This window comes from Strix uralensis, chromosome 1 (genome assembly GCF_047716275.1).
Source record: "Strix uralensis isolate ZFMK-TIS-50842 chromosome 1, bStrUra1, whole genome shotgun sequence".
In the NCBI taxonomy this organism is placed as follows: Eukaryota; Metazoa; Chordata; class Aves; order Strigiformes; family Strigidae; genus Strix; species Strix uralensis.
Window position 1 is genome coordinate 16,412,118 of NC_133972.1, and position 20,679 is coordinate 16,432,796.

The following is a 20,679-nucleotide window of genomic DNA, read 5'->3' on the forward strand; positions in this document are numbered from 1 at the left end:
TTAGTTCTACACTTAAGCTGGTGTCAGTGGGACTTTAAGTAAACTCTGCTAACAGTTTAATGTTAAACAGTCCTCCCTCAGAATCTGCTCTCAAATGCCTAGAAGAGCAGGAGTAGGGGTAGTTTTCCTCCTTTCTCTGTTTTCAGCTTGGAGAAGTAGGAAGAAAAAATAGATGTATTAATTTAAAAAAAAAAAAAAAAAAAGGATATTTCAATACAAAATTTGCCCTGGCAGCATAAAAAGACACACCATTTTTCATACTGCTTCAGATTTTTTTCTTCTTTTTCTGAATTGCTGTAGTTTACTTGTCGTGGGAGCTCTTCACAGAGCCACACTCAGGAGGAGAGCAGTGGGTGGGATGGACACAGGCAGTGGGATGAGCAAGAAAGGGCGACTGGAGTCTATGGGCTGTGATGTTCACCTTTGATGTGGGGCTGTGTAATGGAGTTGTTTACTCCTGCTCCATCATTTCTGTGCATGTGTTTAGAGTTTCTCTTGTAATCCAGTCCCTTCATGAAGGGGAATGTGACTGTGACTGCACATTAGTTTCTACTATCAAGAGTCAAGCAATTAGTTTCTGTACTTACAGTCTGTAATAAGGAGTGCTCTGTAATTTCAAACCATAGTAGTACAGTCATACCTGACCAGCAGAGTTGACATAATTTGACAAAATGCAGCCAAAGAGCTTGCTTTTGTTTTCCTCTGTGTTATGGTCCTGTGGAGAAATAGATTACTGAATGCCTGTAGTGTCCAACACTTTCTCTAACTCCTAAGGTGTCAGTGAGTGTTTGTTGCAACCTCAATTCTTGGATGCCTGGATGCAAAATAGAATTATGAAGAAGGAGTTATAGTTCACATCTTTGCTTTTATTTTGTTCTCTCACTGTTCTACTTTTAATCAATGTCTTGGTTGCCGGGGGTTTTATATACCTTGTGATCACCAGATCCAGTTGTTCTGGTTGCTTCTCTAGTTTGTATTTATGTGAAAACCCCACTGATCTTAATAATGGGAGAATACCTCTCAAAATTGTGGACATCTGTAAAGCTGAAAGGTCACAGCAGCCTTGCAACATGTGTTAGTTCTAGGCTGAACAAACTCAGTTTCCAGCATTTCACAGGTTTCATCCATTGTTTGTTTTACAGCTGTGATCACTCCCACCCTTCCTTTTTAGGAGCAAATCTAAACTGTGTCTTCCTTTGTAGTGTGCTGTATTTTAACTAAGACTTGCCCACTCAGTAAAAAAGTCCGGTTAAAAAAATTGCTTTCAAGGGCTTATGTGCATTGCTCCTGGTAGTGTATGTCAAAATGAGATTTGCCTTTTACTTTGCACTTCTCAGTACAGCTCTCTAGTTGAATAGTCTCCCTGTTTGGTTTTGGGTTTCCCCTTGCCTTTACTGAATAGCTTTTTGATCATTTCTCTACCCACACCCACATTCTGGACCACTTTTCTACTTTAACAGGGTCATTTTTCATTTCAATTTTGTGAAGTTGCAAAAGGCTTTTATGTGGGATCCATTGTAAAAACTCTCCCTCTGAAAATGACAGATGCAAAATCACGCCTACTATAATGAAGTGAAATTATCATTCACTCTGTTAAATCAACCACATCTGTCATCTTTAACATCTAATCCTAATTATGGTCTGTTTATCCAGTCCCATCTCCCCTTTCCATTCAGTGAGTGCTGCTGTATTGCAGCTGGCTGTGACAATGACCATGCTGAGCGTGCCGGATGATGGTAGGTCTCCTACTGCATTTTTGTGGTCATCTAAAATTTCAAATGTCATTAAAATGATGGCCAAAACATGGATTTTGCCTGCAGTGTCTTTAATCACCCTTTCAGGTGCTACAAAGTTCCTTTAACCCCATCTCACCTGAGACTAATAGACTAATAACGCAAAGTTGAAAAGTGTAAAACATAAGTTCAGACTCCGTAGATTTACTCTGTGATTATTGAAACTATGGCCTCGTAAACAGCAGCCCATGAGAGAAAGAGAAAGCAAAGTATGCTGTGTCCTTTTACATCAGTGAGTTTTAGGATGATGGTGTTTGAAGCAAACCCGATGGCTTGCTGTGGGAAGACAGGGTGCAAAGAACAGCATCGCTCAGCTTGTGTCTGGAAGGGAACCAGATGAGGTGACGTTCGTAAACCACAGATGAGCTTAGCATTTCCTGGTACAGTTTAATCCATCCCTACACTAGCCGTGGGTTTTAGGAAAATGTCTTTGGTGTGTCCTGACAGCAAACTAATGGCTCTGTGCCACAGCTGCATAAGCAGAGGATTTCAGGGAACTGGCAGCATATCTCTTGGGCCAATATGTAACTGTTTTCCAGGATAGATTAAAAAGCTCTTTGCTCTCTTCTTCATGTTTTGATTCACACAAGACCCTGGCTGCTCAGAGAAACCTAGGGAAGATTCAGAAAAAGCTCCTAAGGTAAGGAAACCTTTCCCATACAGTCCCCAAACCAGATGGGAATCAGCTGTTTGAAAGCAACCTTTGTAGACCAGGTAATAAAGAAAAACTGAATAGCCCTGTTCATAGCCTCAGCTAACAATGAGGAGCATGGTACGTAGACCAAAACTCCTGCAGAATTCTCCCCACACCCATCTTATTACATTCACAACCCACTTGCTGTTCAGAGAGGCTTTGCAGGGTAACGACATAAAGCAACTGCAGCTCCGTGCACCTATTTGCTGTGGGCAAAGTCATGATTTGAAGCTGTCAAGGTACAGTGAAAAAGGGCTTGCTGAGACATGTAGTTAGAACTGATGTCACAGTGCTAACAGAAGAATTGAACAGGAAAGAGGTGTTCCCAGCTGCGACAGAGAAATGAAGGCACATGCTTGTCCATTAGCAACTCACCCTGTACTTCATTTGCATATTATAGCCCTGCAAGCTAGTTACTATACCACTGTGATTTAGATTCCCATAAAACATGACAGTCACTACTAACAGTATTAATTTTATCTGACCAGTCATTTTAAAACATTTTAGGAGTTACTCTTTACAACCTGTGAACAGCACTCTATAGTCTTCTGTGCTTTTACCAGAGCATCAGTATTACTGTTGCCCCTTTGTCAGCCTGCTCTAACATGTGCTTTCCTCAGTTAGTTCCTGAATTTCAGCAGCAATGGAAGAAAGAATCTTATTAGTTGTCTTCTTGACAAAGTTGCTTAATATTACCAAGGAATGTGACCATAGTAAGCTCAGAGACAAATCACCATGTGTTTGAATGACATAACTGCTATTTGAAATATACCTACACTTGATACCTGTTGGTGACAGTACTCAGCTGTTAAATTCACCTTGGAGGGTCAAGGAATGTGCCCTCATACATTCTCTTCTGCCTAATTGCTGTGGCAGGAGTTACCCTTTTGCAGTTTTTAGACCTCTGCTCTGTAGCTATTTCTGATCATTTGAGAAGCTACTGCTGCCCAGAATAATTTCAAGGGAACTTCAGCCTAAAAGAGAAAGTAATGAGTTCTTTTCTTCCTCCTCTACCCATCTGTAGTAATACATTCAGTAAAAAACTGGTCTAGAGACTTCTACAGCAGAAGGTATTCTATAACCCCACATTTGGCAGAGATTTTAGATATAATTTTTCAGTCAAAAAAACCCTCATAATATAAAAGCAGGTCTCCTGCTGACACAAGAGTAATAGAACATGAATTCATAAATTATGGCGATAATATCTGCCAACACTGCCATAAGTGCTTTAAAAAAAGATTCATGAATGTCTAAGCTCCTTTTTTCACTACAGCACTCCTGTTTCTCTAGCAGTTGCAGCAGGGCACAACTTATCCAATCTGATGGTGAACTCTTGTTGAAATAGACTGTCCCCTGCCCCCAGACACATGTTCCTGTCTCCTCTTTACAGAATCACAGAATGATCAAGGTTGGAAAAGACCTTGAAGATCATCCAGTCCAACCATTAACCTCACACTGACTGTTCCCAACTCCACCAGATCCCTCAGCGCTGGGTCAACCCGACTCTTAAACCCCTCCAGGGATGGGGACTCCACCCCTGCACTGGGCAGCCCATTCCAGTGCCCAACAACCCCTTCTGGAAAGAAATGCTTCCTAATAGCCAGTCTGACCCTGCCCTGGCGCAGCTTGAGGCCATTCCCTCTTGTCCTATCGCTTGTTCCTTGGTTCAAGAGACTCATCCCCCCTCTCTGCACCCTCCTTTCAGGGACTTGTAGAGGGTGATGAGGTCTCCCCTCAGCCTCCTCTTCTCCAGACTAAACCCCCCCACTTCCCTCAGCTGCTCCTCGTACAACATGTGCTCCAGACCCTGCACCAGCTTCGTTGCCCTTCTCTGGACACGCTTGAGTCATTCAATGTCCTTTTTGTAGTGAGGGGCCCAAAACTGAACCCAGTCATCGAGGTGTGGCCTCACCAGTGCCGAGTCCAGGGGTAAGATCCCTTCCCTGTCCCTGCTGGCCACACTATTGCTGATACAAGCCAGGATACCATTGGCCTTCTTGGCCACCTGGGCACACTGCTGGCTCCTGTTCAGCCGGCTGTCAATCAACACCCCCAGGTCCCTCTCTGACTGGCAGCTCTCCAGCCACTCCTCCCCAAGCCTGTAGCGCTGCTGGGGGTTGTTGTGGCCCAAGTGCAGCACCCGGCATTTGGCCTTATTGAAACTCCTCCAGTTGGCCTTAGCCCAGCGATCCAGCCTGTCAAGATCTCTCTGTAGAGCCTCCCTACCCTTGAGCAGATCAACACATGTTTTTTTGTCAGATATGAGAGTCTCAGAGTGAGTCATATCTGATTGTTGATCCAATAGATATCTCCTCCTGAGTGTGTATGATGACTAGATGCAATGGAAAGCAGCTTTGGATGGAGGTATCAGGTCCAGTCCTAGCAGCAGCTCTCAGACAAGATCAAGGATGTAGCTTCATATAATACTTCATTTTCTTCATTATCCTGTGGTGTACTTCAGTGGCTGTTGAACATCGTAACCCGTAGTCTTCATCTGCCAAGAATCCCTTGGGGCATAGCCGTTGTGATGTGGCAGTTCAGAAGGGATTGTGCTGCCAGGAACAGCAGCTTTCCTCTTTCTTTGCACTTCACTAGTGCCATGGTCCTTGAAACAACCTTTTAAAAGAAGATAAAATATGTTATTCAGTTGTAAGGGAAGGGGCAACTGTAACCCATCGCTGATTTTAAGATCTCTTGTGTGGGGACACAGGAGGGTAACTCCAAGTGGCAAGTGGTAGGATTTGTTAACTGCCCGTGATGCTGCTCCTATGGCAAGGGGCCTCCTTTTGGATTGGAATGGCAGAGAACAATTCCATACATTTGGCAAATTGATGCTTTTCCAGATAGTGTTATTTGGCTTTAGGATTTCATGTGAGGTGCAGGGAGGGCAGGTTTAAAGTTAAGGTTTATTTTCCGACTGCCAGCCCTTCCTTTCAGCACTGCAAGGATAATATTCTGGACCCTGTGCCAAAATGTCTCTGTAGAAAACATATATGGTCCTGCACAGTAAGGTTCTTCTTTGGAGAAAAATCCATTGATACAGGATCAGATATTTATTTATTTTTTACATTTTTTAGCCTGGTTTGTTTCAGAGAGGTGAAGAAATGCTGTTTTCAGAAGCAAGAGCACCGACAAATGTCAAAGGCACGAGTGCTGCTGGCAAAAACTGCTGGCCAGGCCACCTCCACTGAGCCCTGAGAAATGCTCTCTTGTTTGTCCACAGGCAACCAGCCAAAAACTAGTTTTTCAACACACAGCTGCTTTGACTCTCCCCCAGAGTAGGCACACGGAAGGCTACTCTAGCCCCAAACCTCTGCAGGACACGTGGCAAGCTGAAGCCATTCATTCTTTTGTGCAGCTGTTTTGCGATACAAAAAGAACTTTATTATGGATTTTAGTCCATGCTAACAGAAAGCCAGTTGAATTTCCTTAGCCAGTTTTTGGGTATAGTGAATGCATCACTGGCCTGTAAAGGCAACTGATTAATACAATATCACTTAATTCATCAAGCAAGGAAAATACAGCTGGGTTTTAAATACTGACCTAAGAAGTAATTCCTATCCATGATTATTTTAACTGTCTCAATGCCACCGTCCAATGGCAAAGAAGGGAATGATTGCAACCACTCACCTTGCTCTCTGGGCTTGCTTAGTCACTGCAGTGTCTAGTTGCTATGACTATAAAGAAAATGCTGATGATAGGTTTAGTTCATGAAATAAATTTTAAAAAAAGGCTTTGAAAAGCCTCTGTGGTGTTTTCTGGAGACTAAAACCAAGACTACGATCCAAATTCTACTTTAAACCTATATCGATTCCTTCATCCAGCTCTGCCGCAAGTAGTCTCTCCGTTTTAGGTCACTGGCAGATCAGTGCTGGTACATCTGGCCATGTTTCCTCTCCTCATGTGTCTGTTGGAGGCTCTCTTCTCCTGCAGGCTCTCCTTCCTGCTCCTCCAACTCACAGTCTTGCATCCCAGCTCCAAAGCACCTCCAGCAGTGGCTAAGCTGACACACTGGTCTTTCTCCTAGGGTAGCAAAGGTGCTGGCGTGTGCTTCTTTGGGTGACTGCTCTATGGCTCTGACCAACAGAAAATGCATCCCCTCACATACCTTGGACTGTACAGTGGCAAAAGGGATGGCACTTTTTCTTTCAAAGAGCTTGCAGTTGTACTCAATGGCAGTCACAAAGTCCTGGAAGCTTCTGAAACCTTTCATGGATAGCAGGGACAAAGGCAAAAATCTCTACAATAATATGTATGATCACATGCTTTTGAAAGAAGGTGTTTGTTTGGTTTTGTGCTAAAGAAAATTACTGAATTTATTCTAGTAGAGTAACAAAATGACCTCCTGTATTAACAGCAATGCTTACCAAGAGTACCTTCTTTACTTCAATTTTATTTTTGTTAAGAGGAGGAGGCAAGTTCTGAGGGATTAGATAACAGTGAAAGATTTTTTTTGTTTCTTCTTCTTTAGATAATTATCTAGGGATAACAATTTTCTTTAAATTTTATCTGAGGATGTTGGATGTATTTCTGAACTACTGTGTGAAGTTTCACTGCTATTACAACATGAATCTTTAATTCCCTATTTACAGCCAGTGCTGATTTCCCATACAATGGCCAAGCTATAGGAGATGGAGTTAACAGAAACTCTGCCATTATTGGAGGTAGGAAAACCATCTACTTTTCTAAGATACTTGGCAGTATGACTGTGACAGCTGAACTGCGGTTGGTAACATATTCAAGCTATTTACTAAGAGCTGACTATGTGGGAAAACTACACCTGAACAAAGTTAAACAGAAATTTGGGTAAGTCTGTTCAGGCACATTGTCCAAGTGAAATGGTTTGTTCTCACTTAGTTTGTCCCCTCAGATTCAGTTTTAACCAAATCAAAATACTGATATTCATAATCCACATATTAAGCATCCATGTGGGGAGCTACTTTGCAGTAGTTACTTATGTTAACAGAATAATTAATTTATATGAAATGGCAAGGACACTTTTCCAGTTACAGCAGGTTCAACATGAATCTACATTGAACACTATTTGCTCCATCCTTGACAAAAATCCCTCATGATCCTGGCTTGTTTTTTAGGGGCCAAGTTCTGCTAGAACTTATGTGCCAGAGAGTCCCTCCCATTCAGTGTGATAGGTGATGTTAAGTAATCCCAGAACTGGAACTTTGAATTAGCATTCCATTGAAGTTATTCTGGCCAGCCGCCTCCAGAAGTAAGGATCCTGATTAATTTTTTACACACATGCAGTTTTCTCTGCCCTGTCCCTTAGTATGGAAGTGTTCCACCATAACTCTCCTGGCAGAACTTTGACACTGCATCAAATTCTGAAGGCATGTAAAAAACAAATTGTAAAGATCAGCCTAATAGCTTTCAGTGTTAAATGCATATAAAATGACATACTGGTGGTGGGTTTTGTCACAGTGAATATAATAGTACATGCAGTCTAATGAAATTTCTTGTTTCTTTTCCCTGGCCCCCTCAAGGGTCTATGTTTCCATATCCAGATTTAGATTAGTTGCTTTAGTTTTGATTTGCTATGTTATTTTTTCTTTTTAATTTATATTTTTATTACTACTTAAAACTTTTCCTTGATACTTTGAAACCTTACAATACTAGAAGGATAACATTGCATTCCTCAGAAAAATTCAGGCCATACCTGAACAGCCGGGCTGTCCAACACATTTGTTAACAAAAATGGCATAACATAATTCTGGCTGATTACAAGATTTTTTTAACCTGAGAATTTTATAATGTCTTCATCCCAGAAGATACTCATGCCTGTAGAGGAGGGACAAAAAAGGAACAGTACTGTTTTAGCACATAGTTACCAATGCCTGCGAGGGCAAGATATATGAGACTTCTCCATAACAGGGCTGAACCCCAAATAGACCATTGCAGGTGGAGCAATTAAGGATAGGTCTGATGATAAACCTGTAATTATGTGGAGCCTGTGCCCAGTGGGTGGAGTAAACCAACAGTGAACCAAGCCAATTTTCAAGGACATGTGGAGGGGCAATGATAGATTTATATGGCCATTGATTGGAAAGTATACATCAGTGACTCCATCCTCAAAGAGCTGTGCAGGCCACGACACGTCACCATTTCACCCCCATGTTTCGGGAGCACTTGGCACCCTCTGCCTCATGGTCAGCAAAGCTAACCTCTCTAAGTAGGTATTAATGTTGAAGTTTACCTACAGGATGAAAGTCACTAGCAGACCCCACTCAGTGACATTTTGTATATAGCGAAAACTATATATAAATGTTGGAGCAGTGGAAAATAAAGCAGCTGTGGTGATGTTTAACTGCTCAGGTAGCTTCAGCTCAGCTTGGAGGAGTTGTGGGTTCCTGTCTTTGCGTCAAAATCTGTAGATGTTCTCCTCGCTAGTGGCATCTTTTCTTTCCCCTCTGTGTAGGTGTTATCGCAGTGGTGATCTTCACCATCCTCTGCACCTTGGTGTTCCTGATCCGCTACATGTTTCGCCACAAGGGAACCTACCACACCAACGAGGCCAAAGGGGCAGAGTCAGCCGAGAGCGCCGATGCCGCCATCATGAACAATGACCCCAACTTCACGGAGACCATCGATGAGAGCAAGAAGGAATGGCTTATCTAAGCCCATGGGGACGGGGCCTGGGGTGGGATATGAGCTGGGCCAGGGTGGGACTGGGATGACTCTTGCAGTGGGGAGAGAACACTCTGCGTTGGACACTCGAGCACACGTACAGTAAAAAGATCAGCACAACTGGAGGAGCAAGTGACAGGAAAATACGACTGAGACTGGAGGAAACAAAAGAATATCTCAAGCATTTAAGAAAAAATACTTTTTAATATTTATTTACAGCAAATTGCCCCTTCTGTATCCAAACAACTACAACAAAGAGCAGTTTTGCAGCTTCAGCATTGGTTAAAATTTTCAGTAATACCTGTCTATTTCTCTGTGTGTTTAGAAGTGTTATGGATACCCACAATGAGAAACGGGGCTGGTTTTTTACATTTTTTAAAAGCTGTTTAAAATGTGGGTAATTCTGTCCTGAGAACAAGTGGCAGACCTTTCTTCCTGGCGTTGTATTCCTTTATGTCTGGCTACTTCACCACAGGCTGCCCTCAGCCCCGCACCCCGCACTGTTCATTTTGGTGGTGATAAATCAGGGGTTCAGGGCTGGGGGTGGGACAGGGGGGTGATGATTAATACAAATCTTACTCGCCAGTTTTTCAATGTGTCATCAGCCCATGCCAACCCTGCCAGGATCCATCTTCTTGACCCAGGCACTTTGTTGATTGCATCCAATTCTCATCAGCAATGTAAAAATACTGTTATGATGACTACTGCTACTACCAGAAAGGATGATCATAAAGCACAGGAAGCTTTCGGGGGGGTTTTATTGTTATTATTTTGTTGGTCTCTGAGGCAGGATGATGCTGTGTGAGTCTGTAGACCTAGTCTGTTCCTGTGTCTTTGGCTATGGCACCAGTGACCTGAGGCACGTGCCAGTTTAAACTCAGCTCTGCCTGTGACATATTGGCATATACTGTGCTTAGGTGTAAGCATTGTAGTAGGGAATTAGAGCCAGACTTTGCTCCTGTTTCTTTTTTATAGGCTGTCGCAGAAATATTAGTACAGCTCTAGTCAATGCATTTGACACCACAGGCTTCACATAATACTTGTTTTTCCAACTCTAGCATATCAATTTATTCCTTAAATCCTTTGTTTCAGTCCCTTTTCAAGGAAAGCCTCTGCTGGCAGTGTTTGCACAGACAGGAAGGTGAGGCAAAGGAGGCTTGGAAACTGCCCAGAGAGCATGTGAGAAACACACAGCGCACAGTGGAGAGTTACTTTTCAATACAGAGATTTACCTGAACTATTTTGCTGTCTTTGTAAGGCATTTTTAAGAACAGCAAGGCCAATGCCAAGTGTGGCATTGCACCCCACGTCCCCTCTCGGACCAGGGAAGTTGTAGGTGTCACCTGAGAAGTAGGCAGGCAGCTTGTAGGAAAGGCAAAGGCGCAACCTGAAGACCTAATATCCTGTGATGGCAATAACCAGCTTTAGCTTGCCCTCTGTAGAGGAGCCTGGTTCTCCAGTGGTATGATTTGATAGGAATGTAAGGCCTTAATGGGCAGTTTTTGCAGTGGAATAGAATGAAAGAATGAATGTATTGCAGGGCATTTGCTGTGTGCTGAAAGAACAGAAACAATACCAGGAATTTCCCTTGAAAAGCATTTATGCTCGTGACAGTCCTAGATTTGCTTTAATATTGCTGGGTTTGGTATGCACAGATATAATCCCTTCTTCTGTACAAGAAAGATTTATTTTTCACCCAAATCTGCAATCTAATATACCGAGCAGTGCTGGCATCTTTTATTTCTTTGTATTTTTGGTTGTATCTTTCATTATTCTAGTCGATGCTTTAAAATGAAAAAGGAAAAAAAAAAACATGGAGGGGGAAGAAAATATTGGAGTCTTACCAGACAAGAAATTTGTAAGCACAATTTGTCAGACAGACAGTTTGGCTTTTAAGGATGGTAGCCTAAAGCCCTCTTCTGGATTCATTGCACATAGATATCAGAGGAAATCAAGCCCATTGATTTCTTCTCTTTACAGATTTGGAATTAGCATACAAAAAAGTTGCCAGTTTAAAAAAAAAAATCAGTTTCTCAGGTAACATTATGCAGCAGAGGGATTCAGGTAGGCGTAACAATCACCTCTGTTAATCTTGTGTCTTTTGCCTTGCCTCCAGTATTAACCTCTCCCTCTCTTGTGTTTAATCGAGCAGATGAGTCCTTATTCTTGTTTAATCATGGGTGTAAGATAAGTCTCTACCCCTTGGAGAGTATCAGCATGGGATGGATCTAGCCTGCACCACTAACTATTCAGCAAAATACATAGCAATCACAGATGTCTTTGTAGGACTGAAAAAGCATTCTCTTTTCTAAATTACTTTATGTTTAATTTGGTTTTAATGGTATTTTAGTCCAGTCTGAAAAACATCCTTGACTGCAACTTCAGGTTACCAAGAGCAGTTCATATAGCATCATTTGCATGGATTGGGGTTTGGTTGGCAGAAAAAAGTTACTAATCTGAACTTCATGTCTAGGAGGAGACATGTCTGTCTCAGACTCCTGAGAGACTAGAGTCCTCTGCTGCTTCACATGGGAGAGACAGACAGCAGCCACAGGGCAAATTTGCTAAGTGCCTCAGCATGGCACTAGAGAGGAAAGATGGCTTGGACTCTGTGCCTAACCGAGTCCTTGGTGAAGCTAGGGACAGTTGTCTGGGTTATGGTAGTGAGGCCTGTGACATCTGTTCACTGATTTTCTAAAAGATTACCAGCTAATCTCCCACAACCCTGTAAGCAAAAATTTCTGGAAAATAACCTTCGAGCATTGCACAAGCAATAGTTGTAAATTAGTGTCTTAAAATTGAAAAACAGGTTTTAAATTTTTAAAATCAAGTTGCAAGCATCTGCATGTCTTCATTGACTGGACACCACGGACCTCTTTATGTGAAGTTCATTAGTGCTGTGTTAAAATGTTGATAATCTTCAATCTTGTCAGTATTTTCATGATACATGATTCATAACTCTAGAAACTCTTAATGATCAACATTCTTGTTTCTTCTTAAACTGGACCTTAGACACAATGTTGTAGACTAGGAGCTGGTCTCTGTATAGGCATTTGGTGACTGTAGGTGAATTCCTGCATGTCTGCTTTGTATTTCATTTTTGAGAATGGTGTATGTTTAATTCTAGGCAGTGGTCATTCAGCAGCCTAACAGTGAAGCAGAAGCAGGCTCAGAGAAGTAGCTTGCGTATTTTGCTAGCACTGGATGTTTTCTGAGGATTTCTTCCTCTGCGAGCCTATTATTGAAAGTTAAAACAACATCCATAGTTTACTTCACCCACTCTTATTTGTGCCAAAAATCCATGTTGTTTAATAGGTACTATCCATACGCCTGTAGTGGGAAAATCTGTTGGAGGGGAGAGTGGATCCTGCTTTTATAAAACTCTGTACTTTCTGCGAAGACTATTAAAATAATCAGTCTTTTATCACCTTTTTCTAGCTGCTTCACCTGTTTGAACTGTGCAGAAAAATGTAGCTTCTTGTACTGGTTGGGGAACTGAAGTGTTCCAGTGGTGTTTCTAAAAGGCTCATTCCTGATTCCATGGGAATCAATGGCAAAACTGCCGCCAGCAGTGGGGAGAGCAAGACTGGGCTGGAGACTAGGGCTCTCAGTGTTAGTGAAATAATGTAAGCAAGATTTCAGATCCTCATTCACAACACACACAGACCACCAGGTGATGAGTCATGGAGCTCCAAAGAGCCAAAATGGTGGAAAACTAATTTTGATATCAACCCAGACTCAGGGGGAAATCTGCAATCCAATCTGGTGGTTTTGCATCAAGTCTTTCACACACTATTCTATATTTACTGATAGAAAATTCAGATGATTAAATAGGAATATATATCTTTAATTGATACTGGAGCGTTTCTGCTTTGTATTTTTCTTGTCTTAAATGTTACCTATACCTTTTAAATCTCTTCTAGCATTTACCACTTCAAAGGTATGGCAGCATTTTAGTATCATGCTCTAGGTAGCATGATATATGTGAAAGGATGGTCATCATAAATATTTTAGTTAGACTGCCAAAGCAGTGGTGTATATGTACAAGTTTATTGTAGTGATAAGAATTCAGTTTAAGAGTCTAGTAAATATATTTTAATTAAAACAGTGTCCTTTAATGGCAGATGCATCTAATCTGTTGAAATATGAAGCTATCTCAGTTTGACAAGCCATAGCTTTTAATATGGTTTCACCCTTGAATGATTTTACATTCCAGCAAGCATGGTGATCCTGAAGGGGTATCATTTTTGAAAAGCAGAACCTAAATTCTGTTAATCAGGTTTCATTATCCATCCTAGAGAAACAAAACAGAAACCTTGCCTCTTAAAAGCAATGGCATCTAGAATGAAAGAAGGACAACGTGTATGTATGCATAATATCTTCTGTGAATGTCTTTCAACAAAAGTTTTATTAGAAACCAGATTGGTAAATAAAAAATAAAAAAAAAAAAATTAAAAAAAAAGAAAGGAATTCATCAAAACAGTTTTAATTACCCTAACAGCTGTTTTCTCATGATTTGTGTGTTCTGATCATTGTCTATATTTTTTCCTTCTCTAGTACTAGGAAATCAATTTGGAAAGGACAGAAGTTGGAAAGGCCTCTTAAGAAAAGACCCACAGTACATGAAAAAAGGGACTTCAGAACACAGTTATACATCAGAGAGGCGCTAAAACCAGGGAAGATTTACTGAAGTGCAAGTATGTTCCTCCTGTGTCAGGCAGCCCTGATTACCTGTTACAGAAGAGAATCTCAGGCAGTGTAAATCTGTACTTGTTGAGGTGGGCTGTGAGTAAGGTTTTGGTACAAATTAAATGACTGCCTTTCTGAGGTTTTTCCCTTTCTGATCACTTTGCAGATAGCACTAAGCAGTCTGCCATGGGTTCTGCTCACGTTTGTTATTCAGGCTCTGTGGCATTGCCAGCTTCACAGGAGTTACACACTACAAATGGCTGAGTGTCAGTTGTTTGCCTTTCTTTCCTGCCGTAGCTCTGTCCTTTCCTTTATGAATGCCAGCCTTTCAAGAAAAATGTATGCCCAGCGCAACAGACTTGGGTCTGTTCCTTTTAATAAACTACCTTATCAGGCTTTTAAAAGTTTTTATGATGTGAAGCATTTTATAAAAGAACTATGTTAAGTGCACTTGAGTGGGAGTGTGTGAAATCTAGGCAAAGAAGCATCAGTGCAACAACCACCTGAGTCAGAGGGACTGTGCTTGTCCCAACCTGTTGCTCTGTCTACAGTGTGAATTGCCTTAACCACCAACCCAAAGCCCTGGCCCCATCCGAGACCTTAACTTACTTTGTGGAATGTAGTAGTGGCAAAGTCCTGTTGTGATGCCTTGTGACCATGTTCTGACTGTTCATTTGTACCGACTGTTGAAACCCCTAGAAGGAGAGTCATGCTTTCTACAGGAATATTTTTCATTTATATAGGAAAGCTCAAGAACAAAGAGACAGGAGTGCAGGTTCAAGTTTAAAGCCCTTCTGATATTGTACGCTGTGACACGGAGAAGAGTCTTTGCTTCCAGCTGTCACTACGTGTGTCTCACTGCAGCCACAAGCGTGTGGGTGTGCACGTGCACCTCTGAAATCTAAGGCTAATCGGGATGCGATGTCTACAGCTCTTGGGTAATGACTGCCATAGTGTGGGTGGGTAAGATACTAAACTTGCTTCAAATCCATGAGTCTGCAGTGCTAGCAAAATCACTCTTGAAATTAAGTGCAATTTTGGAGATAAACTCAGACTTTGCCCTACAGTAGTAGGCACATATGGTGCCTCAAATGAGAGCAGACTTGGTCCTGGTTACCAAGAAGCATTTATTTAACAATCTGTAACACAGTTCTTTTAACACCCTATTTTACTCTGACTTTCACATATAAGTAGACTTCCTGAAGCACTATGCTCAAAACCCTGATTATGCCAACTGCAGAACCAGGAAGAGAAGTGGCTGATTCATGGCTTCTTTACAAGTTTTTTTAAAAAGTCATTTCATGTAAAAAAGAAAGGTTTAGTACCAACAGGTTCTTTCACAACTAAGTGTTTCTTTTGACTAGTTTTCTATTTTCAAAACATCATATGAGAAAAGTTAAGCAATTATTCCACATGATAAAAAGTACAACCAGAACTGCTTCTGTGAAATACATAGAATCAAGTAAAAAATTTAGCACACCCCTTTCCTTCTGTGATGCAGCAGCTTCCAATAATGTCTACTTATGCTCCCATTGCTATTTTTTCCTTAATGGAAAAACATCTGGATTAAACAACATAAGAGAAAAGTGCATACCCTTTGGTTTACCATGTATTAATGTTCTTGCTTGGTGTGTAAGAGGGCAATAGGGGATAGCGAGTGGTTACTTCCTCAGAGTTCGTTGCATTAATTCTGCTGTCTCCAAGGGTCAGAGATGTACTATCACCATATTAATTATTAGAACATAGAGGTATTTATACTGATAATATTAAACAACTGGCATTCTAGATTCTAGCAAAGGGCTGCTCTAAGGAATTCTCATTTATTGAAAACCCATGTGAGGCAGGCAGATGACATTTTTTGACAAGTAAGAAAATTACCATAATGACACTAGAGCAGAAACAATTTGAGGGAATATTTAGCATGCTGAACAATAAAGTATACCAGAGTTTCTTCTTATCCTCCAGTTAGGGATTTGGGGTAGGTACAATGCTGTGGCTAGTCATATATCATCACCATGCGTGCATTGCTTTTTTGACCAAAATATTTGAGCTTTGAGTTTCTCCCGTCTTTCACATGCTTTAAAACAGGCTGTTGCAAGAATACAGCTGAAGATGTGAAACATAAGCAAGCTACTCTAGGCTGCTGGTGAAAGCACAGAATCACACGTCCCAAGCTCTTCTTCTACCTGATAGTCTGCCCTTGCTTAGAAGACAATTCTCAGACGTGTTGTCACCTGTTCCTGTCTCTTGTCCCCTTTCCCCCATCTTACAGAATCACTCAGGTTGGAAGGGACCTTGAAAGACCTTCTGTTCCAACCTTTCATGGGAAAGGAAGCCTAGATGACATTATCTAGCATCCTGTCCAGTTGCATTTTTTTCCCCACTGACTCCATTTTCAGAGTGATAGACTATAAACAGTCTCTTGTTTAAGACAGACTGAAAGAGTTACTGGAGCAAGTCAACAAACTCCTGAATCAGCCAGAAAGCAATAATTTTAGATCGCTCATGTCAGGTGGAAGTGGCTTCATCTGGAAAATTTGCAGCCTAACAGCTCTCCTACATTTAGTCATGGCTTTGGTTAGCAGTGGAGCAATCAGCCAAGTCTAGGCATTATTTTTCTAAACCCCTGTAGAGATATGTAAGATAAATAAACTTGGCTGAATAAAGACAAAGTAGCCATCCCCTGTATGCTAATGTTTATTCTCTAAACTGTGCATCCTCATGCTTATGGTTCGTGTGTCAGTGAAGGATTCTGACCTTGGCACAGTCAATAAATCATTCACAAACTGGCCCAACAGCCCTGTACTTCTTTGTCTTAAAAATCTCCATCGGGTAAATGTTTAAAGATGAATATGATTTGCCATCATAAAGCACTGGACATAGTATCAGCAGCTAGTTGTAATTTATTTCTGTTATAAAATCAAGGTCTGTCTGCAGAGTTTTGTTGTGTGACTTGAACTAATGAGACCTTTATCCCTGAAACATAAACTACTGCAACAAGGTGAAGTAGCAAAGAGAAATTCCCTTTGTTGCACACCCTGAAACACAACGTAAAGTCCCTTTTGTTACACAGTTCCTGGTAGACGAGTAAGATCTCTGTACACACCTAATATCTCCTTCTTTCCAAACCCTCTACCCATCACTCCAAGGCCAGCATGGAAAGAAATTGGCTGACAGTTCTGGGTTTTTTTCCCACCTCTTCCTCTACTTCAGAAATGTTTCCTCTCATTGGTAAATTCATCAACTTTCACTGTCATCTTTAAACTCCTTCCCAGCAATGCTTGCTACTTTGACCAAGGTGAAGCCTCTTGCCTCCTTAAAATGTGACTATTGTAGTGGGAGAGTTGTACGCCACTGAATTCCTGTCATCTGTTACATTTGCAGCTGGTTTTTATCTGTTTATAGTACTCAGTGACTGAAAGCAAAAGTTTGGTTTCTGCCATCTGCAACATTATTTTATAACTCGTTTGTATTTGTTCCAAAATCACAGCACCATCTGGCAAAGAGTCTGAGAACGAGGCAGCTGCACGTCATTCCATTAAGCATACTCACTTTCTTTTGCGTGATTCAAGTTTTCCCAAGAGATATCAATACTAAAATAAATGTTTAGCAAAAGCCAGCTTCTATTTTCCTTAGGGCCACAAGATGTCAGAATTAACCCTCAGCCATTCCTTTCCCTTGTGCTTTTGTGGCATGTATACAAGGCCACTGGTAGCTTCCAAAGGAGGACACAAAAATAGTGACCTCCAATGGTTTTCATCTCTTGGAGTTTCAAAGGTCCATCTCAACTGGGGCAACAGGTCAGCACTCCTACAGATTTGAGTTATTAGCACATCCAAGGAAATTCTCAAACTGGTTATTAAAGAATTTTATTTTCATTGGATCAGCATCTCAGAGAGGGGGAAAAAAATGCTTCTGTATTTGGAGTACCTGAGAGTATACTCACCCCGTTGCAACTCCTGCATTGTGTCTGATCTTTTGAAGCTCCAGCTACTTAAGATATGGGATCAGTCACTTGAATAAAGAAGGCATCACTCGATTCCCATTAACTCTTTGAAGCACAGGGAACTGGCTTTCCGCAAATCCGCTTTGTGTGGTCGATCTCCCTTATACACTGGTAAGGAGGATCGGATCTTCTGCTCTGCTCTCCAGTGGATCAGTGGGCTGGGCAGGTGTCCCATAAAATATCCTCAGTCCTAATGAACTCTGAACTATGTGTCGAGCAGCCAGAATCCAGGAAGTTCCTCTGATACAACAGCATGATTTGGCACATTATTCCTGAAAGTCTTCAGCTCCTCCACAGCCCTGCTACCCCATTTGACTAGTGCTAATTAACAGAAGCCTGCTGGAAATGATCTGTACTGACTTAATCCTACATGTGGATGCCAACCCTAAGAGCGCTTCATTTCATGGGGGTTAAATAGATTCCACCTCACTACAGAGTGCTTGGGATGTGCTCAGTCTGAAGCTTCTTACTGTCATATATAAATAGAGATATAGAGATAAATAGATATTTTTATGGAGATGTTTTATAAGTGGCCTTTACTTTGTGCATGGTAATTACTGCCAAACTCTTGTTATTTAGGAGCTACAGAGTGGCTGGTTCTGCAGTTTAGAAAGCAACCAGCTGTCTCTGTCACAAGGGGGACTTGGGGTATGGGCTTAGATTTGATTTTTATTATTCAGCTATAATTTGCATGGTTTGGATTTGGGTTTTGTCTCGGTGTCTTTTTATTATTTTTTTTTCTTTCCTCATTGGTTCTCTGGCAGAGACATATTGGGCTCAAGCAGGAACTTATTCCTCAGTCTTTAAGAGATGGATTGAAGTCATCAGTGCCATATAACACTTCAGAAACACCTGCCTTGCACAGCCCGTGATGTTGATCAGTGTGAGGGCCTCAAAACATAGTTTCTTTAGCAAGCTATTGGGGTTTTCACAGTTTAGTGAGGTGCTCCTATTTCTCTAGCTTTGCTTGGCAAGATAGCAAGCTAGCAATAGCTGGGCTATGAGTATAGCCTTGTGAGCAGGAAAAGGGGTCAGCAGAGACTAGGACACAAATGAGGGTTCAGAAGTAGATTCATAAACATAGTAGTAGCAAAATGTCAAAATTGCTACTGAGGCAGGTCATTTTACTTCTTCTTTTCTTTTACTCCTTTTCTTTTTTAAAAAAAATACTCTGCTTCTGTGCCACATCTGAGTAATGCATCTGTACCGGTCAGCCAGCTGTCAATAACCTGGGCTCTTGGTTAGAGGTTGAAATGCGGTTGTGCTTTCTTATTGATCTTGTTCCTGCTACTGTGGAGCAGTCTGTACCCAGGAAAGGACCAGGGCCATCAGCTATTAGGAAAGTGAAACCAGCCTCTCACCCCTTCCCTCCAAACCAGGTTGAAAACCAATCCCAGGGTTATGTGCCTACAAAGCTGGCCCGATTTCCTGGTGGGTGAACCAAGACCTTGTTTGTTTGCAGTTATTCTAGTCCACAGGTTTCTTTCTTGAGCACAATTTTCCCATGGGAAACATAACCAGGATATGACGGTTACCCTATTTAAACAAAAATGTGTATATTTAAAAAAATCCTAATCTGAAAGTATAGTGTATCTGAGATTCCTCTGTTATAGACATTTAGTCTACAGATTTATGGCTACATTTGCTATGTTATGCTTGAATAAACATATAATTCATTGAAATACACAAGACTGATAAAAGTAATATGATCTCTTTAAGGAGAATAAACTGTTTGTAAATTTATAAAGAGTATAATCTGTTAGGCCTTATTTGAAGTATGTACTGTGGTTTGGTAAAAGTACAACATTAAAAGAGCCTTGCCAGATGACGACTGGTTTTGTGTGTGTGTGCGTGTATGGTTGCTTTTGAATATTTAAAATCTTCATTTAAAAAAAAAAAACAAACCTCTACAGGCTGCATGTATAAGAGCCTGAGATGATGTGCAGAGTGCTCTTCAGACTTCTGTGTACAGTGGCTCCAGGGAGGGGACAGGTGAATCTGTTTTTCTGAATAATTTGGATCCAGTTTTGTTTGGAAAAAAAATTGACTGGTAGTGTCACTGAGTGACTGGAGATTTTTAGAAGAGGATTTGATAAAATTAATAGTAAGAATTCAGACTAATGCTGCCACTGCACATCCATCTGGTGTTTATTTAATGGGGGAAAGATCTAGGGAAGCTTTAGACCCCTTCAGAGCAAGAGCTGGTGTGCCACAGGCTGCAGTCACGCTGCTCTTTCCCCACACACCCTGTACACATCTGTCCTGTTTGGATGGAGTGTATCCATCCCCACCCAAGACACACCACGTGCGTTTGAACAATGACTAGTATGGCTCATGAGGCTAATCATGAGGGGAATAGATGTCCTAGAGGCTGCTCTTCCTGCAGGCATCCTCCTGCCTGGTCCCCATGCAGACCAGCAACAGCTTTGTGATACACGACGGACTAGGATTCGTGCTCCTCCTGCCACCTCTCATTCTGCACGCAGCCCAGCTGACACCTGTGGCTACTAAAGACATGCCAGTGATGCCCGTGCAATGGAAAACCACGCTCCTGTACTCATGAACTGCTGCGTGCTTGCACTGATGCAATGGCCTGCTGCCTCTTTGTGCAAGGGTTTTCTTTTTCCTAGTGAAAGATCTGAGTGGGCTCCTTATTGCAGGCAACTCTTCCTCCCTCACGCCACTATGTGAACCCTTCCCTGCAACTCAGCAAGAGGAAAAAAAGGTCTGCCTGCAGATTGCAGGGGAGAGGGAATCTCCTCTCTTGACAGCCCTCTGGTTTGTTAATTGAATCTCAGGAACTGCCTTCAGCCTTTGAGCGATGTAGCCCAGGGTAGGTCAGATCAAAGGTGCAGCTC

At 41.7% G+C, this 20,679-nt stretch overlaps 1 protein-coding gene across 1 annotated transcript in view; it reads left to right on the plus strand.

The window, feature by feature from the left end:
* CNTNAP2 (contactin associated protein 2) overlaps window positions 1-19,649 on the plus strand; it is a 1,208,535-nt gene extending 1,188,886 nt beyond the window's left edge. Inside the window, exons 23-24 of the mRNA XM_074892371.1 lie at window positions 7,080-7,151; window positions 8,918-19,649. Of these exons, the coding sequence (XP_074748472.1) occupies window positions 7,080-7,151; window positions 8,918-9,117 (272 nt within the window). The 3' untranslated portion in view covers window positions 9,118-19,649. The remainder of the gene's footprint in view (window positions 1-7,079; window positions 7,152-8,917) is intronic.
* The last annotated feature ends 1,030 nt before the right edge of the window (window positions 19,650-20,679 follow it).